This window comes from Danio aesculapii, chromosome 2 (assembly GCF_903798145.1).
Source record: "Danio aesculapii chromosome 2, fDanAes4.1, whole genome shotgun sequence".
Classification (NCBI taxonomy): Eukaryota; Metazoa; Chordata; class Actinopteri; order Cypriniformes; family Danionidae; genus Danio; species Danio aesculapii.
Genome location: NC_079436.1, coordinates 42,018,390 through 42,038,637, shown reverse-complemented (window position 1 = coordinate 42,038,637; position 20,248 = coordinate 42,018,390). Strand labels below are relative to the sequence as shown.

The 20,248-nt window shown below is 34.7% G+C and overlaps 1 protein-coding gene across 1 annotated transcript; it reads right to left on the bottom strand.

Moving 5' to 3' along the window:
- Window positions 1-14,806: 14,806 nt before the first annotated feature.
- On the bottom strand, window positions 14,807-17,862 carry LOC130246647 (tripartite motif-containing protein 16-like). Its single transcript, XM_056479739.1, has 6 exons — window positions 17,169-17,862; window positions 16,830-16,916; window positions 16,388-16,621; window positions 16,134-16,287; window positions 15,947-16,006; window positions 14,807-15,542 (listed from the first exon to the last, which is right to left on the bottom strand). Exons 1-6 carry the CDS (start codon window positions 17,730-17,732, stop codon window positions 15,016-15,018), a joined length of 1,626 nt encoding a protein of 541 aa, XP_056335714.1. The 5' UTR covers window positions 17,733-17,862; the 3' UTR covers window positions 14,807-15,015.
- Window positions 17,863-20,248: the final 2,386 nt, after the last annotated feature.

Genomic DNA, 20,248 nt, shown 5'->3' with positions numbered 1-20,248 from the left:
ATTAAACTCTTTAAAACTTAATGAAAAAAAACTGATTTCTGAAAACAACAGTTTGTCATTTCCATATCATTTCAATGCACAACATCTCAAAATGACTAAAAATGGAGATGAGCAATTCCATGCAAATGTTAACCTTGCCATTAAAAAAAATTACGTTTTCACCAAAATAGCAAAACCGTTTCTGCGTTTTTTGTGTAGGCCACACAAGCCTCTCCTACAGTGCTTTAAAATTCTCAAGAATGTCTCTGTCAGTGTTTAACTATTATCTTTAATTTAAGTCACACGAGTGGCAATTTCACATCTGTCACATCCATAACCAAGCTTTTTCCTCATATATGCAAAAATCTGATCAGTGGTGTAGTCCTAAAAAAAAAAAAAAAAGGTGCGTACTATTACCCACCTAACCCAAATTTAAAAGTGGGCAAAGAAACAGCGAAAGTCAACGCTTCTTTGATTCATTAGCAATAAATATTGATTCAACATAAGTTACCTTTAACTATTGACTTCCACAGAAGGAAAAAACAAATGCTATGGAAGTCACTGGTTACAGGTTTCCAGCTTTAACAATAAAATAAGACAAAGCGGTCTGGAACAAGTAGGGGAGAGCGGGGCACAAAGTAACACTTTTTGGTTTTGGTCAAATAATGAACAAAGTAATAGGGTTAAACAAACCATTTGTTTTTTACCAACAACACACAAGCCTCTCCTACAAATGAGCACTGGAATTATGATCGCCGGACCTGTGGTTTCTGTGCAGTATTGCCAAAATTACCAGGAGTAAAAATGTTACTATTTACCCCACCTGGGGGGCAAGTTGTAACAGACAGAGGGTTAGTTGCAACACATGATTTAAAAGGCAGATTTCACACAATTAATTTAAATCCAGTTTACTTTAAACAGTAGCTATATTTCCTCAGTACTTGTCTCAATTTATTTTGAATTCTACATAGCACAGTATGTTTATTTATCTATTGGATAAACACATTTGGATTTATTTGGATTATTATCCATTAATATACAATGCATTTATTTGCATTATTAGCAATCAAATATATTTTTTTGTCAATTAAAAAATATTTTCTATAAAAAAAAAATATTTAAAAAGTTCTGAATGTTATACTGAATATTAAAAAAAATTATATTGTTAGTTGAGTTGGTGTCCAACAGTGTGTTGCTTAATTGTAATACCCTGTTACAACTAACCCTGCTGTGTCGTGTTTTCCTCAAAACTAGCTGGCAGTCACTGTGTTTTTTTTTTTTACATCTTTCAAAATGTTTCCATCTTTTTAGCCTACAAGACGGAAATCACAACAATATAAGATTTTAGGTTCATACTTTCACAGATTTTTTAAAAATAAAAATATATATTGAGTATTATAAAAAAAACTTTTATGCTGCAAAAATGGTTTCTCCTGTTTTTCTCCTCCAAATTTTGTCGAACTTTTTCAATAATTGGCAGGAAGACGTCTGCCGACACTGTGCTGAAAACCTCTGAAGCATGCCATGATTAACCCTGAGCAAATACCTTAAAACTCTGTGTTACATTTAATCCCGCGTTACTTTGTGCCCCGCGCTCCCCTAAAGGTTGAGTGAATGATGACAATTTTCATGTCTTTGGGTGAACTATCCATTTAAAAAGGAAAAATATTTCAACTAATTTGTTCATTTCAAAGCGAGATGCTAATAGTCTAATCCTGTTTAATGATTTATGCCTAGCTAATAGTGCCCCCAGCACTAAAGCCTGAGATTGGCTTTAAATGGGACTGATGCAATGTTTCATTGTACAGTTCATAAGGTAATTGCTAAACTTTTAGGGGGGGTGAATAGAAATATGGGGGCTAAAGAGATGCCCATGTTGTTTTATAATTGTACCTGAATGTTTCAGCGAGACATCATTTAGTTGACAGTGTTTGAAAAACTCTCATGAAATTGTTTTCACAGCTGCTGTGGTCGTCAGGGGGCGGGGAATGTCGCAATTTAAAAAATGCACCAATTGCAAAAAATGAAGGTGCAACATTTGGCAAACAGTTAAAGTGCACACGAATACACATAAATTATGGAAGTTTAATCAGCAAAACAAGTGAGTATACCGAGGGAATACGCAATTATTGATCCTCAGAAGTCGTAATACCCAAACAGCTCATGGAAAAAAGTAGGCATACAGAGTATAAATGCTTATAGCCCCGACTACACCACTGCTCTTGATGCTGTATAATCTGATTTGGGTGTTATTGGCTGGTCTGTGTATTATTAAATATTTGTTTCATATATTGTCCTCCAGGCAGACATCTTTCCTTTTCATTAACTATACTGCTTAACAGATCATAAAACACGCAACATATACAAATAACTCATAACATAAGCATCTTTTCCTTAACCAGGATGAACAGTACTGATGGCTGTACCCAACACAAACAACAATGATACGGTCAAGCTTCAGCCTATGATGCGGCTTCCGATGTCATAAGCCCGCGCAATCCCTACGCTCAGTTTGCCCGGCGTCCTACAGAAGTCCTACTTTCCCAGACAAACAAATAGGCAAAGTCAATGGGTGTGTGTACGTGTATGCTCTGTGCAACTGGAGGGAAGATGGAAATGTGGAGGAAATGACTGGATACTGCATGCACTCGACATCCACAGCTGACGATGGGAAAAAATAAAGGTAAGTGGTGATGTGTGCATGTATGGGTTGTTTACCAGTACAGCTGTCAGAGAAAGTTGTAATATTAAAAAGTTAATCCAAATGTACTGTGTGGGGCTGCACGATATAGGAAAAACCGAACATTGCAATATTTTATTATTCTTTAATAAATATTCACAAAATTTTCACCAGATGACAAGAACATCTCTATTTAAAAAGAATTAATCATTTTAGACTGAATGGGAGGATTCAGATGTGGAGAAGTGCATCTGCATTAAATATAATAAACTATCTGCAAGCATAGATCAATACAATAAAAAATATAATTGAAATAATGGTTCATCGCTTTCCGAGTCTAAGAGTGTTCAGGTACAGTAATTTAAAATGAAAAATAATTAAATAAAATTCATTAAGTTATAATAATAGAAGCTATAAACAGTACAATTTCTTATGCGTAAATGCTTTTAAAATCATTATAGAGTCACAGGCCTCAAAAACACATGGAAAATTATCATCCAGGCATTGTACATTCTGTAATGTTACTATTGCGAATAATCACATTGCGATATCGATGCTCTAGTACTGTGCATGTCTAAATACCTATTATTCCACCTTTTCTAAAGATTCTTGTTTTGGGTGTTTACAGAAAGGATAACCGTGGTGTAAAAACAAATTCTTTTAAAGATGTTTTCAAACTTAAGCGTGAAAAATGGAAAATAGAATTTTTTTTAATTGCATTTAATCCAAAAACTGCAACAGTATTTTAGCAAACAAGTTAAATCTGACGTACAAAAACCCTCAACTATTATTTAACAAATCTAATAGAAAGGATAAAAACAATATAAATTACTACGATCTAAACTATTTTAATGAAGGCAAATACAAATATGAAAAAGAATGACAACTGAAGTTTATCAATTAGTTTTGATCCACCAAAATAAAAACAGTACAAACACTTCAAAAAACGCAGCGAGCATCAATAAATATGACAAAAACAATAAGGAAATACTAAAGGATCACCTTAAAATGAAAAAAGGAAAAGCTATTAAACTGACTTCCGAATTTATATAAATAACTAGTATTGATTACTTCAAATTAATTGTGTTTCGTTAAAGTCAATGTACTAAAAATGAAAGCTGACAAACAACACTGTATTGAAATATTATTGGTGAAAGAAGAAATCCATCAAGGTAACCCACAACATCAATTGAGGAAAGGCTTGTTTGATTTTTACACATTCAGACTTTCTCCTTAATAATATAATTTCAGAAAAGTATTGTTTGCAAACTCTAAAAAAGGAAATCACATTATCAGCCATCGACTATCAAAGCACATCACTGTTTACATAATTGAATGAATGCACAAATATAAAACCAACTCAATACAACATCACTCATCCTGCACAACAAACCAACACATATGCCCAGCTCTCATAACATCCACCCCAAAATATCAATAGATTATTGAAATATTAATCGAAATGAAAATGACAACATGAATTCTAAAGGTTTTGATAAACTGTGCTCGTATATATCTCAGTAAACACAGACTCTGGATTAATGCAAAATGACCTCTAATGGAGAACCTCTAGAGATTCAATATTACCTCAGAACCAAAAAATCCATGAGGTGACCCCCAACATCACCACAACATTAATTGGGGGAAAGGTTTCTTTAATTTTTGCACATTCAGACCTTCACCTTAATTACATAATTTCATAAAAGTATTGTTTGCAAACTCTAAATAGGGAAATCACATTATCAGCCAATAACTGTCAAAGTACAACATTGTTTACAGTTCATAGTGCTGTGCTGAAGTAACACTTACATGTGATTTCAGACCCAATATTCACCGTAGCAGTAAGTAATAGCAAAGTCCCTTTTATATTCTATTGTCTTCGGCAATCATCATATATAAAAATGTTATGAATGCGTCAATATGAAACCAACTTTACCTCAAAATAACATCACTCGTCCTGCACAACAAACATATCAACCACCAAAAATATCAACACACACCCTGAATCTAGTTTATTAAAAAACGCAGCACATCGTCATGTATAAAAATAAATTTTTAATTCAACATTCACTGTCTGAATGATGATGATTAAAAACGACCAAATGTCTAAACAAACTGAAGTCCCCAACCGCACACAAGGTTTAAGTTTATGTATGTTTCACTACATAATAAGCTTCAGGGCTCAGTATTTCAAAAAATGTAATCTGGATGAACATGCTCCAGAAAATCCAATGTTTTGTTATTCAGGATTAACTGATCTATCTTACTTTATGAGATATTTAAAGGAACATTGGGATGGATCGCTGTGATCCAAATTTCAGGATTTCCAAATCCTGCTCACCAGGGCCTGGTTTTTCAAAAGTGATCCACTACAATTTTGAATAACAGATTGGATCAAATCTTGAAAATGGGGTTTTTTAAAAGAAAAAAAAAAAACGTTTAAATGAATTACATAATCGGATTAGATCACGTAATCCAATCTTGGTTTTGATCCGGATCAAACCTTTAGTTTGGGTTTTTCAGACCTTTTTTGTAGGATTTGGATCACTTTGATACAAAAAAAAATCTGGATTAAATTGATCCCATCAGAAGGGTGGATTCAGCGTGGATTTCATACCCAAAATGTAATAAATTTTTTTAAAATGTATCAAATAACACTATATTTGGATCATGCAGTATCTTACAAGATATCCTATTTATTCATAAGGTTTTAATTGTGTTTGTTCATCCATCAGGCTACAGTGATTAGGTAGGCTTTAATGTATTCAGCCTTTCAGTATAGGCCTACAGCAAAGTAGTTTGGCCTCATAAAATAATCCCCCAAACAGCTGTCAAAATTGACCGAAAACAATAGATTTTATTGTCAGAATTCATATATACATTCATCACAATGGAAAATATTTTTGTTTTTAGAATATTTATTAGTGATGCATGCAATGATTACAGAATAACCAAATAAACGCAAAGAATGGCAATCACTGATTTTTGAAAAGAGAGTGAAAGGGCCGAAGCACAGCTTCATCTGGCAGAGGAACAACTGACTCTGACCAAACTACAGCAAACCAAGGCTAGACTTGAGATCCGCCTCCTAAAGGCTACGCTCAGACAAGCTGGTCTCTCCACATGTGATAAGGAAGTCTGAAATTATTGTGGAGTTTTTGACATTAAGTCTTTTTTTTTTTAATTCAATACATCTGTATTTGAAACTTGTTATAAATACCCTCAATGTACAGTGTTTGTGTTGTAGGTCTCAGACGAGCAGACTGCTGAAAGAGGGTGGGGTTTTCCTGTTTTTAGTTTATTTTTTTAAATTTGTGTGTTTTCATTTCAAATAAAAATAAAGTTATATTGACCCCTCATTGGCTATTCTACTTGTTGCTCTTTACATATCTATAGTTTTACATTGTGATTTCCTATCCTGTTTGAGCACTGGTTGTCCAGATTTAGTGATCCTGAAAAGTTCCTATCCGGATCAGATTGATCCAATCCGATGTTGCTTTGAAAAACTGGCTCAAAAAGCAAACTGGATTACGTGATCACGGATTGCAAAAAAAGATTACTAAATCTGGATCAATTTTATCCGGATTAAACCTTCTGAAAAACCAGGCCCAGTGCCTTAAATGGAACCAACAGTGCAGCCTACTGGCTTAGCAAAGAACAACGGGCAAGCCAAACACCAGTGGCCACAAACTGCCATTGTTTTATTTAATGGTACGAAACAGAGACACAGCAATCAACAACCATTTAATTATATATTTTTTGTTTATTCTAATACAATACTTCTTTGATATTGCTTTGTTTATATTTGATGTTGTTTACCATATCTCAGCGGTGACATGCCTCATATAGGCTTCAAATATAAAGTAATTTATATATCATCAGTAACCATTAAGTTTGTGATTATTCGCTTAAAATATAAAGTGTTTTGATTTTATTTAGTTAAAAAAAAAAAATCACAACTGAATCTACCCTTCTGAAGGGATCAGGATAATCCTTTTTTGACCAAATCACAAAAAGGTTTTGAATAACCAAAGTTTTGAATAACCCAAAGGGCAGGTTTGATCCAAATCAAATCTAAGATTGATTTACCTTAATTCAAAATCTCTCTGTTACTTTTGAAAAACCCATTTCCAATATTTGATCCAATCCGTGATCCAAAATCCCACTGGATTACTTTTAAAATACTGGGCCAGGCTATCAATCCAGACTCCACGGTTACTAACAGCATCTGGAAAAATCCATCAAGGTGTCCAGCAACATCACCACATCAATTGGGAAAGTTTTTTATTTATTTTTATTTTTTTTGCACATATAATTTTGCATATATAATTTCATAAAAGTATTGTTTGCAAACTCTAAATAGGGAAATAACACTATAAGCCATGGACTATCAAAGTACAACATTGTTTACAGTCCATTATATAGTGCTGTGCTGAAGGAACTCTTACATGTGATTTCAGACCCAATATTCAATGTGATGGCAAGCAATAATAACAAAGTCCCTTTCATATTCTATACTATTGTCTTTGGCAATTGTCATATATAAAAACTGAATGAATGCGCCAATATAAAACCAACTTTACCTCAATGCAACATTACTCATCCTGCACAACAAACTAGCACAGGCCTTTCTCTCATATCAACCACTCAAATATATCAACAACATACACCATAAATTTATTTTATTTAAAACGCGGCACATCTTCATATTAAAAAAATAAATAAATGTTTAACTCAACAGTCACTCCACCACCACCGTCTGGATGACGACGATTATAAACAACCAAATGCATCACAAAAACGCTTAAAAACAGTCTAAACAAACTGTAGTGTAATAGTTTTTCATTACGCTAAAGATCAAGGACAGTTCAATTAAAATACGAAGCTTTTGTTTTTACTGGCAAAACTTTTCTCCATTCACACTGGGCTGCAGGTTAGCATCACCACTAAGTTGATCAAACGAACATACCTGCTGTAAGCTGCTTTACAGATGACTTTTAAATTTCTGGTGTGATTTTGGGGATTTAGATGTGTCCAGATTCAGTCCAAAAGGCGATTTTGGAATTAAACGGTGTGAATCCCATCAAGTGTTTGGTGTGTTTGTTTGTTTGTTGTCATTAGCATACACTACAGCAAACTAGCAAACTGAGAAAATGGCTGACGCGAGTGTTTATACTCCCAGAATCCACAGCCTGCCCCTCCCGAGCGCTGATGTCACTACACCCGCCCTCAGCAACCAGAACACACCCTTATTTTAGTTTAACAAATGCATTTACAACCTAAAATGTAGTAATAAAAATATAAGAAATGTGTTTCGGTCAAAGAAAAGAATCACTCCGAGGGGAAATTTCTTTAGAATTCTCTAACAGATCAAATTAATTGGAAAAAGCTTGGCTTTTACCTTGCAAAGTCTGTGTTCCCAACAAAGTTAAAGAATTACATTTAAAAGTGTTACACAATATCTACCCCACAAACTAGATTGTATTTAAATTTGGTAATCCTAATTCAAATTGTGCCTTTTGTAACACAAATATCGAATCGATTGATCATCTTTTTGTTAAATGCCCATGTTAAAGTGTTTTGGTTTAATTTTAAGTTTAACATTAAATTTTTCCATGTGTGATATAATTTGTTACTTTTCTCATGACAAACATAATATAGAATTTATAAGCAGCTTTGCAGAATTTTCTTTGTGACTTAAATTGTTTAATTACTACAACACAAAATGTTTATAGTAAAAAAAAAAGTGTAAAACTGTTAAGTTTTATAAGGACTTTGTAAATATTATTTAATTTGATAATTTTGCCTTCGTGCCTTGTTATTATGTTATTAGTGATTGTTATTATTTTATTAGTAGTATTGTTTGTTTTATTTAAGTTTCCTAATTTCCTTGATGATTATTATTGTACTTGATGTCATCCAATTTTATGGTTATTATTATGATTGTATTGTTAAAATCCAATAAAAAAAAATTATACAAAAATAAAAAACACACTTATGGGGATTAAGTTTCATATTCATAAGTGTAAATTTTCCAACAAAAAAAAAAAAGGTTTTACTTTGTTTCAGAAGGAACAAAAAAATTACTTCTGTACTATTCAAAATAGTACTAATAGAAAGGCCATTAAACTGTCCATTTGACTGTCTATTTGACTGAGCTCTATTTTCATGTTTTTTTTTTTTTTTTTTTAAGGTAAAGGCCCTGTTTAATTTCTATATATAACAATTTTATTTCATTATTTATACTCATATTTTGTTTTTTTGAGTGTGTGTTTGTTTGGTTTCTTTATTTTTATCACCCTGACATCATACGCAGGACTTTTAATTTTGCAGTAACCTGGCTCAAGCGCTTCCGGTGAACTGTATACCATTACAAAATAGGCATGTTTAAGGTATGTTTTCTTTAAAAATAAACAATCTTCACTGCCTGATAGAAATACGATATAAAGTGGGTATCCGATTGTACAGGAAGCACTGCATTAAATTACATTTTCCCGTGCCTTGTCTTTAAAATATGAATATTTATTTTACTCTAGTAATGGAGATTCCTGCTGAGTCGGACAGGCGCGTGCGTGTAAAAAGCTTTTCATCTCATTTTATGCTTGAACAACTAAATGAATGCTGAAATCTATTTAACTGGATGTATTTTAATTACATCACAACATCTATGATGTAAAAGGAACCGTATGAAATTGAAAATAGTCACATTAAGCTTTCACCGGACGTTTATTGTTGGCTGTAAAACACTAGTTGTGCATATAGTCCACTGATGCAATATGATTGTATAAAATGCAGTATACTGTATGTTTAATCCTATTTTGAGGGAATGTAATTTAAGTCAATTCTGGAGTCGATTCCACCGATCGGTCTTTGTCAGGTGACGTCACCCTCGTAAACACCGAATTGCATTATGGGACATAGCTGCCATTTGTGTTGTATCAGAGTTAATGTGAGCTGTTGTATGTTTAGCGTCTTTCACAGAGTAAATACAGTGTTACGTTCTTGTTGTGTTAAGGGCTGTAAGTTAATAGCAAATCACACAATCGAAAAGGTAAACAAATTATCACGACGACAGATATTAAATTTCCCACTCAGAAGAAAGGATATTGGAGATATTGACAGACTGTAGCGGGTGCCCTGGCCTGCTGCGTTGAGGCGTAAAATATATCTTTTGCTGGCATAGCTCCATTTATGCTCTCGACATTTTCACAAAGGTAAGTACGTAAGAATATTTAAGTAACTTTACAATTGTCATTGAGCTTCTAATACGTATTTTAATTCAGTGTAACACTTTAGTATTGTGGGTAGAACTGCATTTAAATCTTAACAAATCAACTTTGTGCATATGGATTTAAGATTGTGAAGTAATTGATTGTTAAAATGTTGTAAAATACTTTTTAAATCTTAGTTACAACTTACATTTGCTGATTTACTCACCCTGTCAAAAAGTACATTTTCGACTTCTTTTCTAAAACAAATAAAGGTTTTTGTTGAAAACATTTCATGAAATATTTAAACCTTCAGACTGTAGCTTTATAAAACTGCAGTTTAAAAAAATAAATATATTGGATGACAAAGGGATGAGTAAATGATCAGTAAATGTTCTTTCTGGGAGATAATGTTTTAAAAGTTCAAAATTTATTTCACGTTTGCTCATTTCCATAAGCATGTAGCATTATAGTACATTTGTTTTTACTTATTCTTGATGGTGAGAGACAAAGATGAGGAGACACACAACACTAAGGAGGTAGCCGAGACAAACTGAGTGTAAATTGTGTATGGACAGATGTGTAGAAATAAACCGCCTGTTGGAGGACAACTGAAAGCTGCTGTGTGAACATGAAGAATACAGGATGTCTGATGGATTTTGTGACTAGAATGATGCTCAAGTACCAAACAGTAAAAAAAACACAAAATCTTAACAAGCACTGACCCATCAACATGATACTCCCTTGTGAAGGTGAAGATGTCACATTGCAGCATAGGATTGTAACTGTCTGTTGTGCTCAACAAACCAATGTCCAACTGTAGTGTAGAAGAGCTGTAGTTGTCAATAAGAGTTAAAAGCCCAGATGTATAAATGCATTATGTGCTTAATTGATGCATTCTTTGCAAATTTCTTCCCATTTTTGAAGCCTTGTTTCTTTCACTGTGTGTATGAGTGTGTTTTGCTGATGTTTCATCCTGTCTTATGTAAACAATATGATGCATTACTCCAGAAATGAATTTTCCCTCAGTGCCTGAATAAAAATATCATTTGTATAATGTAAATAAATGGAGGATGACTTAAAATTTGTTGTTAAATCATTTATTGTTCTTCACAATAACAAAACTGGTACATCAAAACACAAGGTAAGCAGTTATTACTTGAACTAAATAATCCTTTAAAGATCTGAGACGAGTGCTTTTGCTCAAAGTTAAACACTAGATCAATCAGTAGCTTGAACTGAATAGATATTTCACCCACAAATTTAATGTGCCTTGCAATTTATATGCCATCAAGTGGTTCTAAACCTCTATGGGGTTATTTTTTCTCTTAACGCTAATAAAGATATGACGAAGGCTGAAAATCTGTAACCACTGACACCACAGTAGGAAAACCAACAAATACAAATGGAAGTCACAGGTTTTCAGCTTTCATCATAATATCTGTATTTGTGTTCAACATATCTTAATATTTGGGTGTATTCATTTAATGTTTTTTTTTTGTTGTTGTTCTCTGTGCACTCAGTGTATTTGACTACATAAAATCATAATGGTAGTTACATGTTTCGTTCTGTTGCTTTCATTACATTTATTGTTCATATTTGTAAAATACTTTGGATACAAACATCTTTCCAATAGTTTGTAAATGTAAATATTAGATGCAACTAATGAAATAAAACGAAAAACTGCAATAAATAATTAAAAATACTTACTGTGGTTTAATGGTGTTTTAACTAAAACAACGTATATTAAGACATTGATGATATACAGTATGACATGTCAGCAATGGGTAGGCGGCAGAGCGCTCCATTGGTTTGCAATTAGTTTAAACGGATCAATATCCTGAATGCAATACAGTTTATCAAAATGACGATCCCTGGCATCTTTGTTTAGTTTATTGCGGTCCCGTGTACTCTCGATTTTCTTGTACTTCTCCAGCTTGACCTTTTTTTTGGCATGGATGTCTCGCGTTATTATGTGTCTCTCAAGTTGTCTCGGGAAGCGATACCACCAAAATGGCGCAGGTGTGACGTCACACACAACAAACGCACGTGACTGACAAAGACCGATACCAAAATTAGTAGTCGAGAATCGGAGTCGACTCCAACAAACCCGCAACCGAACACCCCTTATCGGAGGCGACTGCAACAAAACAGCAACCAAACATGCCTTATCTCGACTGGCCTGAAAACCACTGTTGCTAACTATTTTCCATAGATATATACATTAGATGTAGCCTACCCTGTTGTTGTCTATTGGAAGGAGGCGGCGGCATCACCCACAGCTCGTTGAGAAGAGTAGGGACGGTACAATATGGACACATGACGGTTTATAAAAATCTCCAGTAACACAAAAAAGTCGCTAGATTTGTCGCTGGTCGTTTTTTTTTAAACTTTGTCGCTAGTGACATCTGAAAAGTCGCTAAATTGGCAACGCTGCTGAAATCGCTGCGCGTAGCGAACTTATTCGGTTGGCCGAAACCAACTCAAACTACGTCACGGGGGTGCGCAGGTAGAACGTATGTTTTATTTATGCGTTGGTTGTCTCTTAAGTACGTACTCTGTTGACTGTTTATTATATTTACTTTAATTGGTTAATTATAAATATTTAGTTTGTATAAAATGGTAATTTGTCTACATTTATGCCGTTACAACAGATTGTCTAAACCTGGGAAAAACGTGTGAAAACGCAATAATTATTTATAAAATGTGTAATACTGGATTGTATCAAAATCTGAATATATATTGAAAAGAACTTGGCCATAATGCTGCAATATTTTGTAGTAATTGGAGAAATTTTAGGAGATTGCAAAATGATTCACATGCTATACCTGGTGGTCAAAACCGTGTAAATGCAACACAAATTTAGGAAAAATATATTTATTACCATTTTCAAACCTCCTGTGAACTTTAAATTCAAAAGTTTAACATATAAATGCACTTATAGCTTAACATAATGGGCTATGTGCACACAGACTTTTAATTTTCAGCCACTTTTAATTTTCCATTATAAAATTGTCATGTTAAGATCGGATTTCTTTAGAAAGATCAGCGATCTTCACTGCCTGTTAGATATACGATATGAAGTTGGTCTCAGATCGGACAAGAAGCACTGCATTAAATTCCATTTCCCCACGCCATGTCTTTGAAATAGTTTATTTTACCCCAGTATTTTCAATGGAATCTCTGCGCTAGTCAATGCTACTGACGGCGCTAGTGGTTACAACGGCCTTTCATCTCGTTTTACACTTGAACAACTAAATGATTGTGTCTATTTAACTGAATGTATTGTATTTACATTACAACATCGATGCTGTAAAAACAACCTTAATTGAAAATCCTCACTTTAAGCTTTCACCGGAAAGTTTATCATTGGCTATAAAACACTTAACTGTGCATCGAGCCTATTAAATACTAAGCGTCTCCATGACATTTGCAAGAAAAAAGATATGTAAACATCAAACTGCAAACTATCTTTACTACAAGTGTATTTGGAAAAGCCTCAAGAATATGCAAATACAAATGGGACATTCTACCAGAAACTTACATTATCTGTCCATGAAATAAAAACAAATACGGTGAGTAAAAAGTACTTCATCCCAAAAATATCTAAAATGGACTGATGGTTGATTTCTGTGAGCTGTTCTGTAAAGGAGTGTGTCATTCATTTGCTTCTCAGATTTTTGCTCTTTATTAAAAACACTTTACAAATGTACAAACCCTGTCATTGTTTTTGTCCTCAGCCCAATTGAACCTACAGCTTTAATAGTTTTCTTATGCTAAAAACTGTTATTTAGAAAACAAAATCTTCATAAATGGCAAGTTTAAGTTGTTATCATTCACATCAATTAATTAAAAACATGAAATTATGAATAAATTCTACAAATAAATATTACAAATATATAATAAAAATAAATTTACAATTGTCCTCATGTTTCTGTCAGTTCTGTCACATTTGTTTTACATTTAACATAAAATGCGTGCAAAAAACCTTTAAGGCTACGACTTGGAAGTGACATAATTTGATGGAGAAGCTGACAGTGATCAAGGATGCATAGTACATTGAAATGGAGGATATCTGTGGTTTCTGCAATGTGGATAAAGAGAGCCTTTGCCATTTATTTTTTGAATGCAACATTGTAAACAATTTCTGGAAGGATCTAGACAAATATATTTTTAAAATGACAAAACATAGTTATTATTTTACATTAAAATATATTAATTTTTATTATAAAAACAAATTCAACAAAAGTCTTGAATATATTGTTAATCTCTTTATTTTACTGGCAAAATTTTACATCCACAAACAGAAATTTGCTAAATCATCTCCCACATTAACAGTTTTTGTATCGAATTTGACTTCTTTATTTCTACTGTCAAATTGTTGAAAAGCAACAATTTTTTTGATTCCCCTGTCAACTCTTAAAATTATTGGTTGTACACTATGCTTTGTGTATTTAATTTATATATATATATATATATATATATATATATATATATATATATATATATATATATATATATATATATATATATATATATATATATATATATATATATATATATATATTACCATTGTTATATTAGCTTTTTCATGTCTCATCTTTTATATTGTGTTGTATGTTTGTTCCTGATGGTTCATGCAATAAAAAAAAAGTGATAAAGGATGCGTTCTATCATTGAATTGTACGGTTTTATGCTTGTTTTAGTATGATTTTTTGAAAATGACAAACTTAAAATTCGGGCTTTGTCACATTTTTTACAAGTGAAAATGTACGTTTCCGGTAGAATGTCCCATATAACTTCATAACATACTTGCCACCGCATTGGTAATTGAGTATGGTGCGATTAATAATCACACATTGAAATAAAGGTAAAAGACTTTCAACAAAGGACATTTAATGTTTTACAAATAATGTAGTGCTTTTATTATTGAGTTAGCTAGAGTCATGTCAGTGAAAATACAAGCAGAATATTTATGTAGATGGTATAGAACTTTATTAGAAAACCAAGTATTTTTATTACTACAGGCACTACATGTTTTTAATTGCACAGTGTCGAATCGTGGACAAGTATATAACCAACCAGTCTTCACAATACTGATAACCATTCAACCAAATAATGGAAAAGATGTGTAAAAGTCTATATTTATTACACCAAGTCACACAATTTTAGTTGTGAATCCTTGTAAAAGCCAAACCCAGGGTAGAGCGGCTGAGTGAACGTGGTGTGGACTCTGTGAATGAGGCTCATTGTGTCAGAGACACTGTAGAAGGACAGAGTTCCTGCACTGTGATCCACATACACTCCTATTCTATACGAGCTGGACACTACTGACAGTTTAGTGGGTTTGCTATTGTGCCAGAATATGCAGCTGAAGTCAGAACATTGCAAACTCCAGGACTGATCATTACAACCGAAAATACACTCATTTCCCAGTCCCTTCCTGCTGATGCTCTGGTATGACACTGATATTTCCACATCACCTCTCCACTCAACCTCCCAGTAACAGCGTCCACACACTCTCTCTCCGCACAACACCTGAGTAAAACTATCAAATCTGTCTGGGTGATGAGGATACTGTTGTGGTTTCTTCATTCTAGTCACCACTCTGTTTCCCTCAGACAGCCTCAGGGATTTATAAGCTGTGTTTGAGTCCAATGTCAAGCGCTGGTAATCTGGAAACAGCAGGTTTTGCAGACAGGTCAATAAATATAAGAAAACTAAATTGTAATATTTTTGTCTAAGCTAGGCAAGTAACACTGCTGAGGTTATGATAAATTAAAAAGTTTGTATTGTGGCACATACATTTATACATGTGACAGAGTTTACGAGTTGTTCTTGATGTTTTTCCCCTTTAAGAGTTTTGAGCTGAAAGTGACGGGGTGGTTTTCCCCTTTAATAGTGGGAGTCGGAGAAAGTAAATAAAGCGTTCTGTTCACAAAGTTTTCATCCCACATTTGATGTCTCTTCTTTTTATTTTCTCCGCTTAATCGGCCACAGTATTTTATTTGTGTGATTTTGTGTGCATTCATGCTCAACAGCAATTACATGCAACTGATGAAAACTGTGTTACACTTACATGGTAGGAACTCGTTCCTGCTCTCATATTCAGGTGTGGGAATCATCCTGATGTGTCGTACTAAAGAAACCACAACTTAAATGTGAAAAAACCTTTCATCCTCCTGTTTTTTTTAAAACTGTGTGTCGTGGTATTACATTACATTCATTATATAGACATTTCTATGAGTATAATTAATGTACTTTACCTGTCCCAGATATTTTTTCTTTCTCTTCTTTAAAATCCTGCTGCAATTTCTCTTTTACCCGAGAGATAAATGTTTTTAAACTATCAAAAGAGAGACGAGAACGGATGCTGGATGAGTCTGCAGATGCAGGAGGAACAGAGAGAGACTGGAAACTCTACACAAACATGAAAGACAAAAGAAGAGGAACATCAGGAAAAACAGATACCTATATTTTATATCTTAACACAATGTGCTGTTTTTCAGAGCTGTGTTACCTGGAGGAAAATGATGTGATGGTCTGTGTGTGAAAGCTGCTCCAGCTCAATGCCTCTCCTCCACAGATCATCAATCTCCTGCTCCAGTCGCTGCAGTCGTCCTTCAGCTCCACTCACTGAAGCCTTTTCCTGATCTCTGATCAGCTGTGTCACCTCAGAGCGGCTTCTCTCAATGGAGCGGATGAGCTCAGTAAAGATCCTCTCAGTGTCCTCCACTGCTGCCTGTGCAGAGCGCTGTTAGGACACACAGAGAGAAGCAGCAGAATCAGTCATTCACTCAGCTCTTACTGCTGCCTCACACAGCCTGTTCCCTACAGGGGCTTCAATGGGACTCAATGTGTTCCAGCACTGGGCTCCTCACTGACTGACTGCAGGACAGTCCTAACTGAGTCTCAAACAGTTCGTCCAGCAGCCAGCAGTTGATCTTCTGCTCAAAACTCACCTTGTGAGACTCTAGAGCCGCTCTCAGCTCCTCACACTCCTTCTGTTTCTCCTCCACTCTCTGCTGAAGTGTCTCTTTAAAATGTTTCTGAAGAACAAAGAAATTACAGTAAAACACAAACAAGAGGGGGAAATGGTTAAATCTTTTCCTTGCTGTATGTCTTTAATGAAATAGGGTTTTTTATTACTAATTTGACATCAAATTCCATTCATATCTCTACAGCAAAGGTGTTAGAAACTGGTATGTGTTAATTCTCTTACAGTAAAAAAACTGTAATGCACTATTGGAAAAGCCTTATCATTAATATGCTATACTTTGCACTTTGTTGTTACATTATACCTGTTTCTCTGCTCTCTCTTCAGCTGGTAATACAGTTTCATGGGTTTTGTGTTTATTCATCAAGCACAGCATGCAAATACAGCGCTGGTCAGTTCTGCAGTACATTTCTAGCAGTCTGTCATGTTGAGGGCAGATCATCTCCTGCAGTCGTCCAGTGGCATCAGTCACTTTGTGTCGCTTTTTAGAGTGAAATTCCTCGTGTTGTTCAAAGTGAGTCTGACAGTAAGATTCCAGACAAACAAGACAGTACTTGACAGCATTATATTTTCTACCAGTACAAACATCACACTCCACATCTACAGCTTGTAGTTTTCTCTTCCTGATATTCTCCACCACTTCAACCAGTATGGTGTTTTTACCTAAAGCAGGTCTTGCGGTGAAGGTCTGTCTGCACTGAGGGCAGCTGTAGACTCCCTTCTGCTCATCCTGATCCCAGTAGCCTGAAATACAGCTCTTACAGTAACTGTGTCCACAGGGAATGGCCACTGGATCCTTCAGAAGATCCAGACAGATTAAACAGTTGAACTGATCCTCCTGAGCCAAAGAAACACTGGATTCTGCCATTTTACTACACAAAGATATGAATTCACCAGCTCAACAACAGCGTGTTCCTTAGAAGTGATGAAACAGAAAGCAAAAAGGGGAAAGCCACCAAGTAAAGCCCCCGCAAACAGAAAAGGAAGATAAGTTTCATTTTCTGAAGGTAGGAGTATCTAACTGACGGAACATGACTGAACATGACTGAACAGGAATGAAGCCTGACTATATATAAAACAGATCACTCATCTCTTTATATTAATATATAAAACATACTTTTATATGAGTTATTTATTCATTCATTCATTTTCATTCGTCTTAGTCTCTATTTCAGAGGTAGCCACAGCGGAATGAACCACCAACTATTAAGGCATATGTTTTTTTTAACGCAGTGGATGGCCTTCCAGCCACAACCCAGTATTGGGAAACACCTACACACTCTTGCATTCACACATACACTATGGCCAATTGTGTTTACCTAATTAATAATATTCAGCGAATGTCTTATGACTGTGTGGGAAACCGGAGCACCTGGAGGAAACCCAGGCGAACATGGGGAGAACATGCAAACTCAACACAGAAATGCCAACTGGCTCAAGCGGGACTCAAACCAGCGACCTTTATGCTGTGAGGCGACAGTGCTAACCACTGAGCTACCATGCAGCCTATAAAGTTATTTATGATATAATTTAACAATAAAAGGATATGGAGCTTGCTGCGATTTCATTTGTGGTCTGCACTATTTGCAGCATGTTTCTGAAATGAATAGGTCAGATAAGGGACATATCCAAAATATGTACTGTTAGCGTGCCTCCAGGAACAGGGTTGGGAAACACTGCTTTATATAACATCCATCTATTTGACTATAATTTTGCTACCCATCCCATTTATTTTCTAACACAATGTCCTTTTAGGTGCTTCATACTCTATTGTTATCAATATTTTTATTCATATATTAGCAGGGAGATGCAGTGATGATTTTAAAGTAACTTTTTAAGGAATTTTTTAAGAGCAATTTTTCAATAATACCAAAGGAAACTAGTTTATTTTTTTAAAAGCTGACTACACATAAAATCCACTTAACAGTGTAGAAATGTTAAATAAGATTAAATGACTCTGGAGGAAAAATAACTCACATACATCTTGAAGTAAAGCCACATATATAATTTCAGGAGTTCACACTTAGATAATGCTTGACTATTTTAGCAGGTTTGGCATGCTGTCCCAGGAGAGAACCCTGAGCTCGGAGATAGATGAGCCCAAGGCTCCCGCCTGGTCAATAAGCATTAGGAGGGATACGAGATCAGGTAGTTCTCGATAACTTCCCAAGAATAGACCTCCAACTGCGGCAGTTTGTACGTCAAAGGTCCTTGTGACAAAATTTTGTTGCATGTTTTTTGACTCCGCACAGAGAGTGTCGACTGGCTCAGCTAGCGTTTGAACCAATGACCCCCCTTTCTGTGGGGCAACAGTGCCACTGAGCCACTGAGAAGGGATGGATGGGGGGTTTCCAAAACGAAGATGAGGAATGAAGTTTAGGCTGGATATTTATATTAAATTTGGAATTATCCGATTGGCTAGTTAGTGATTAGTGATAGGGATCAGCTGTGGTCAATCCTATCACGTGCTCCTCTCGAAATTAGTTTGTGAAACCGCTGCTAGAGTCTGCCGAATTTATGCAAAAAGGAGACATTATGAAAATATTTATATGTATTTATCAAAATTTGTATTCATTTCAGACCTGCAAGTTATCACCATAACACCACAGACACTAATACAGAGTGATACGTGAAATTGTATTTAAAACGTTTATTGCATTTTTTAAAAACAGTTTAATAAAATTGCACATGTTAAATCAAATCTATTTTTCATATCCACTTAATGTGTGTTAATGTTATATTGTTGCAATTACATTACATGAAAACTCTCTAAGCAGATCCAACAGATCACCTTAGCTGCAATTATAATACTAATAAAGTTTAATGAATGATTTATGACCTTTTCTCATCCTGTTTCTCGTCCTCTGACTCAAACACAGGGTATTTGCAGGAATCCTAAAGGTAATTTCAATACCTTTTTTAAGACTTTTTAAAGACCTTTTCAGAATATTTTAAGACCTCATCGCCACTTCAAGTTCTAATCAGTATCAAGCCTTAAATTAATAAACAGTTGTTAATAAACAGTTGTAGTCAATTAAACCAATGGAGCACAACCATGCAACAGAACTCAGATAAGCTCGGAAGAAACAGAGCTTAAAGGAATAAATTACACTGTTGCTTTCAGCGACAGGCTTCAGCCACTGTTTAAACTCATCTTTCTCCTACCAGGAATACGTAAACTTATTTCCCATTTGCCGTCTGTTTCACTCTATGGTTTTGCTACATGAGGAGAGCATCAAATTCACCTTCCTGCAATTGTCACAAGTTACGTGACATCACCCGGATGGAGGAGCTGTGATGGATGTATGGGCAATTTTAAAGAGGAAAACGGAAGGATATGTGGAAAAACTGTATATATATTATAAAAACGAGGATAATTTAGGT

What these genes read in the sequence shown, in the direction of transcription:
- LOC130246647 (XM_056479739.1), bottom strand. Translation starts at nt 17,732, where the DNA reads ATGGCAGAATCCAGTGTTTCTTTGGCTCAGGAGGATCAGTTCAACTGT. An exon ending in AGAAAAAATATCTGGGACAG is followed by an intron (nt 16,007 to 16,133) that starts GTAAAGTACATT and finishes TGGTTTCTTTAG; the next exon opens with TACGACACATCAGGATGATT. An exon ending in CAGGAACGAGTTCCTACCAT is followed by an intron (nt 15,543 to 15,946) that starts GTAAGTGTAACA and finishes TGCTGTTTCCAG; the next exon opens with ATTACCAGCGCTTGACATTG.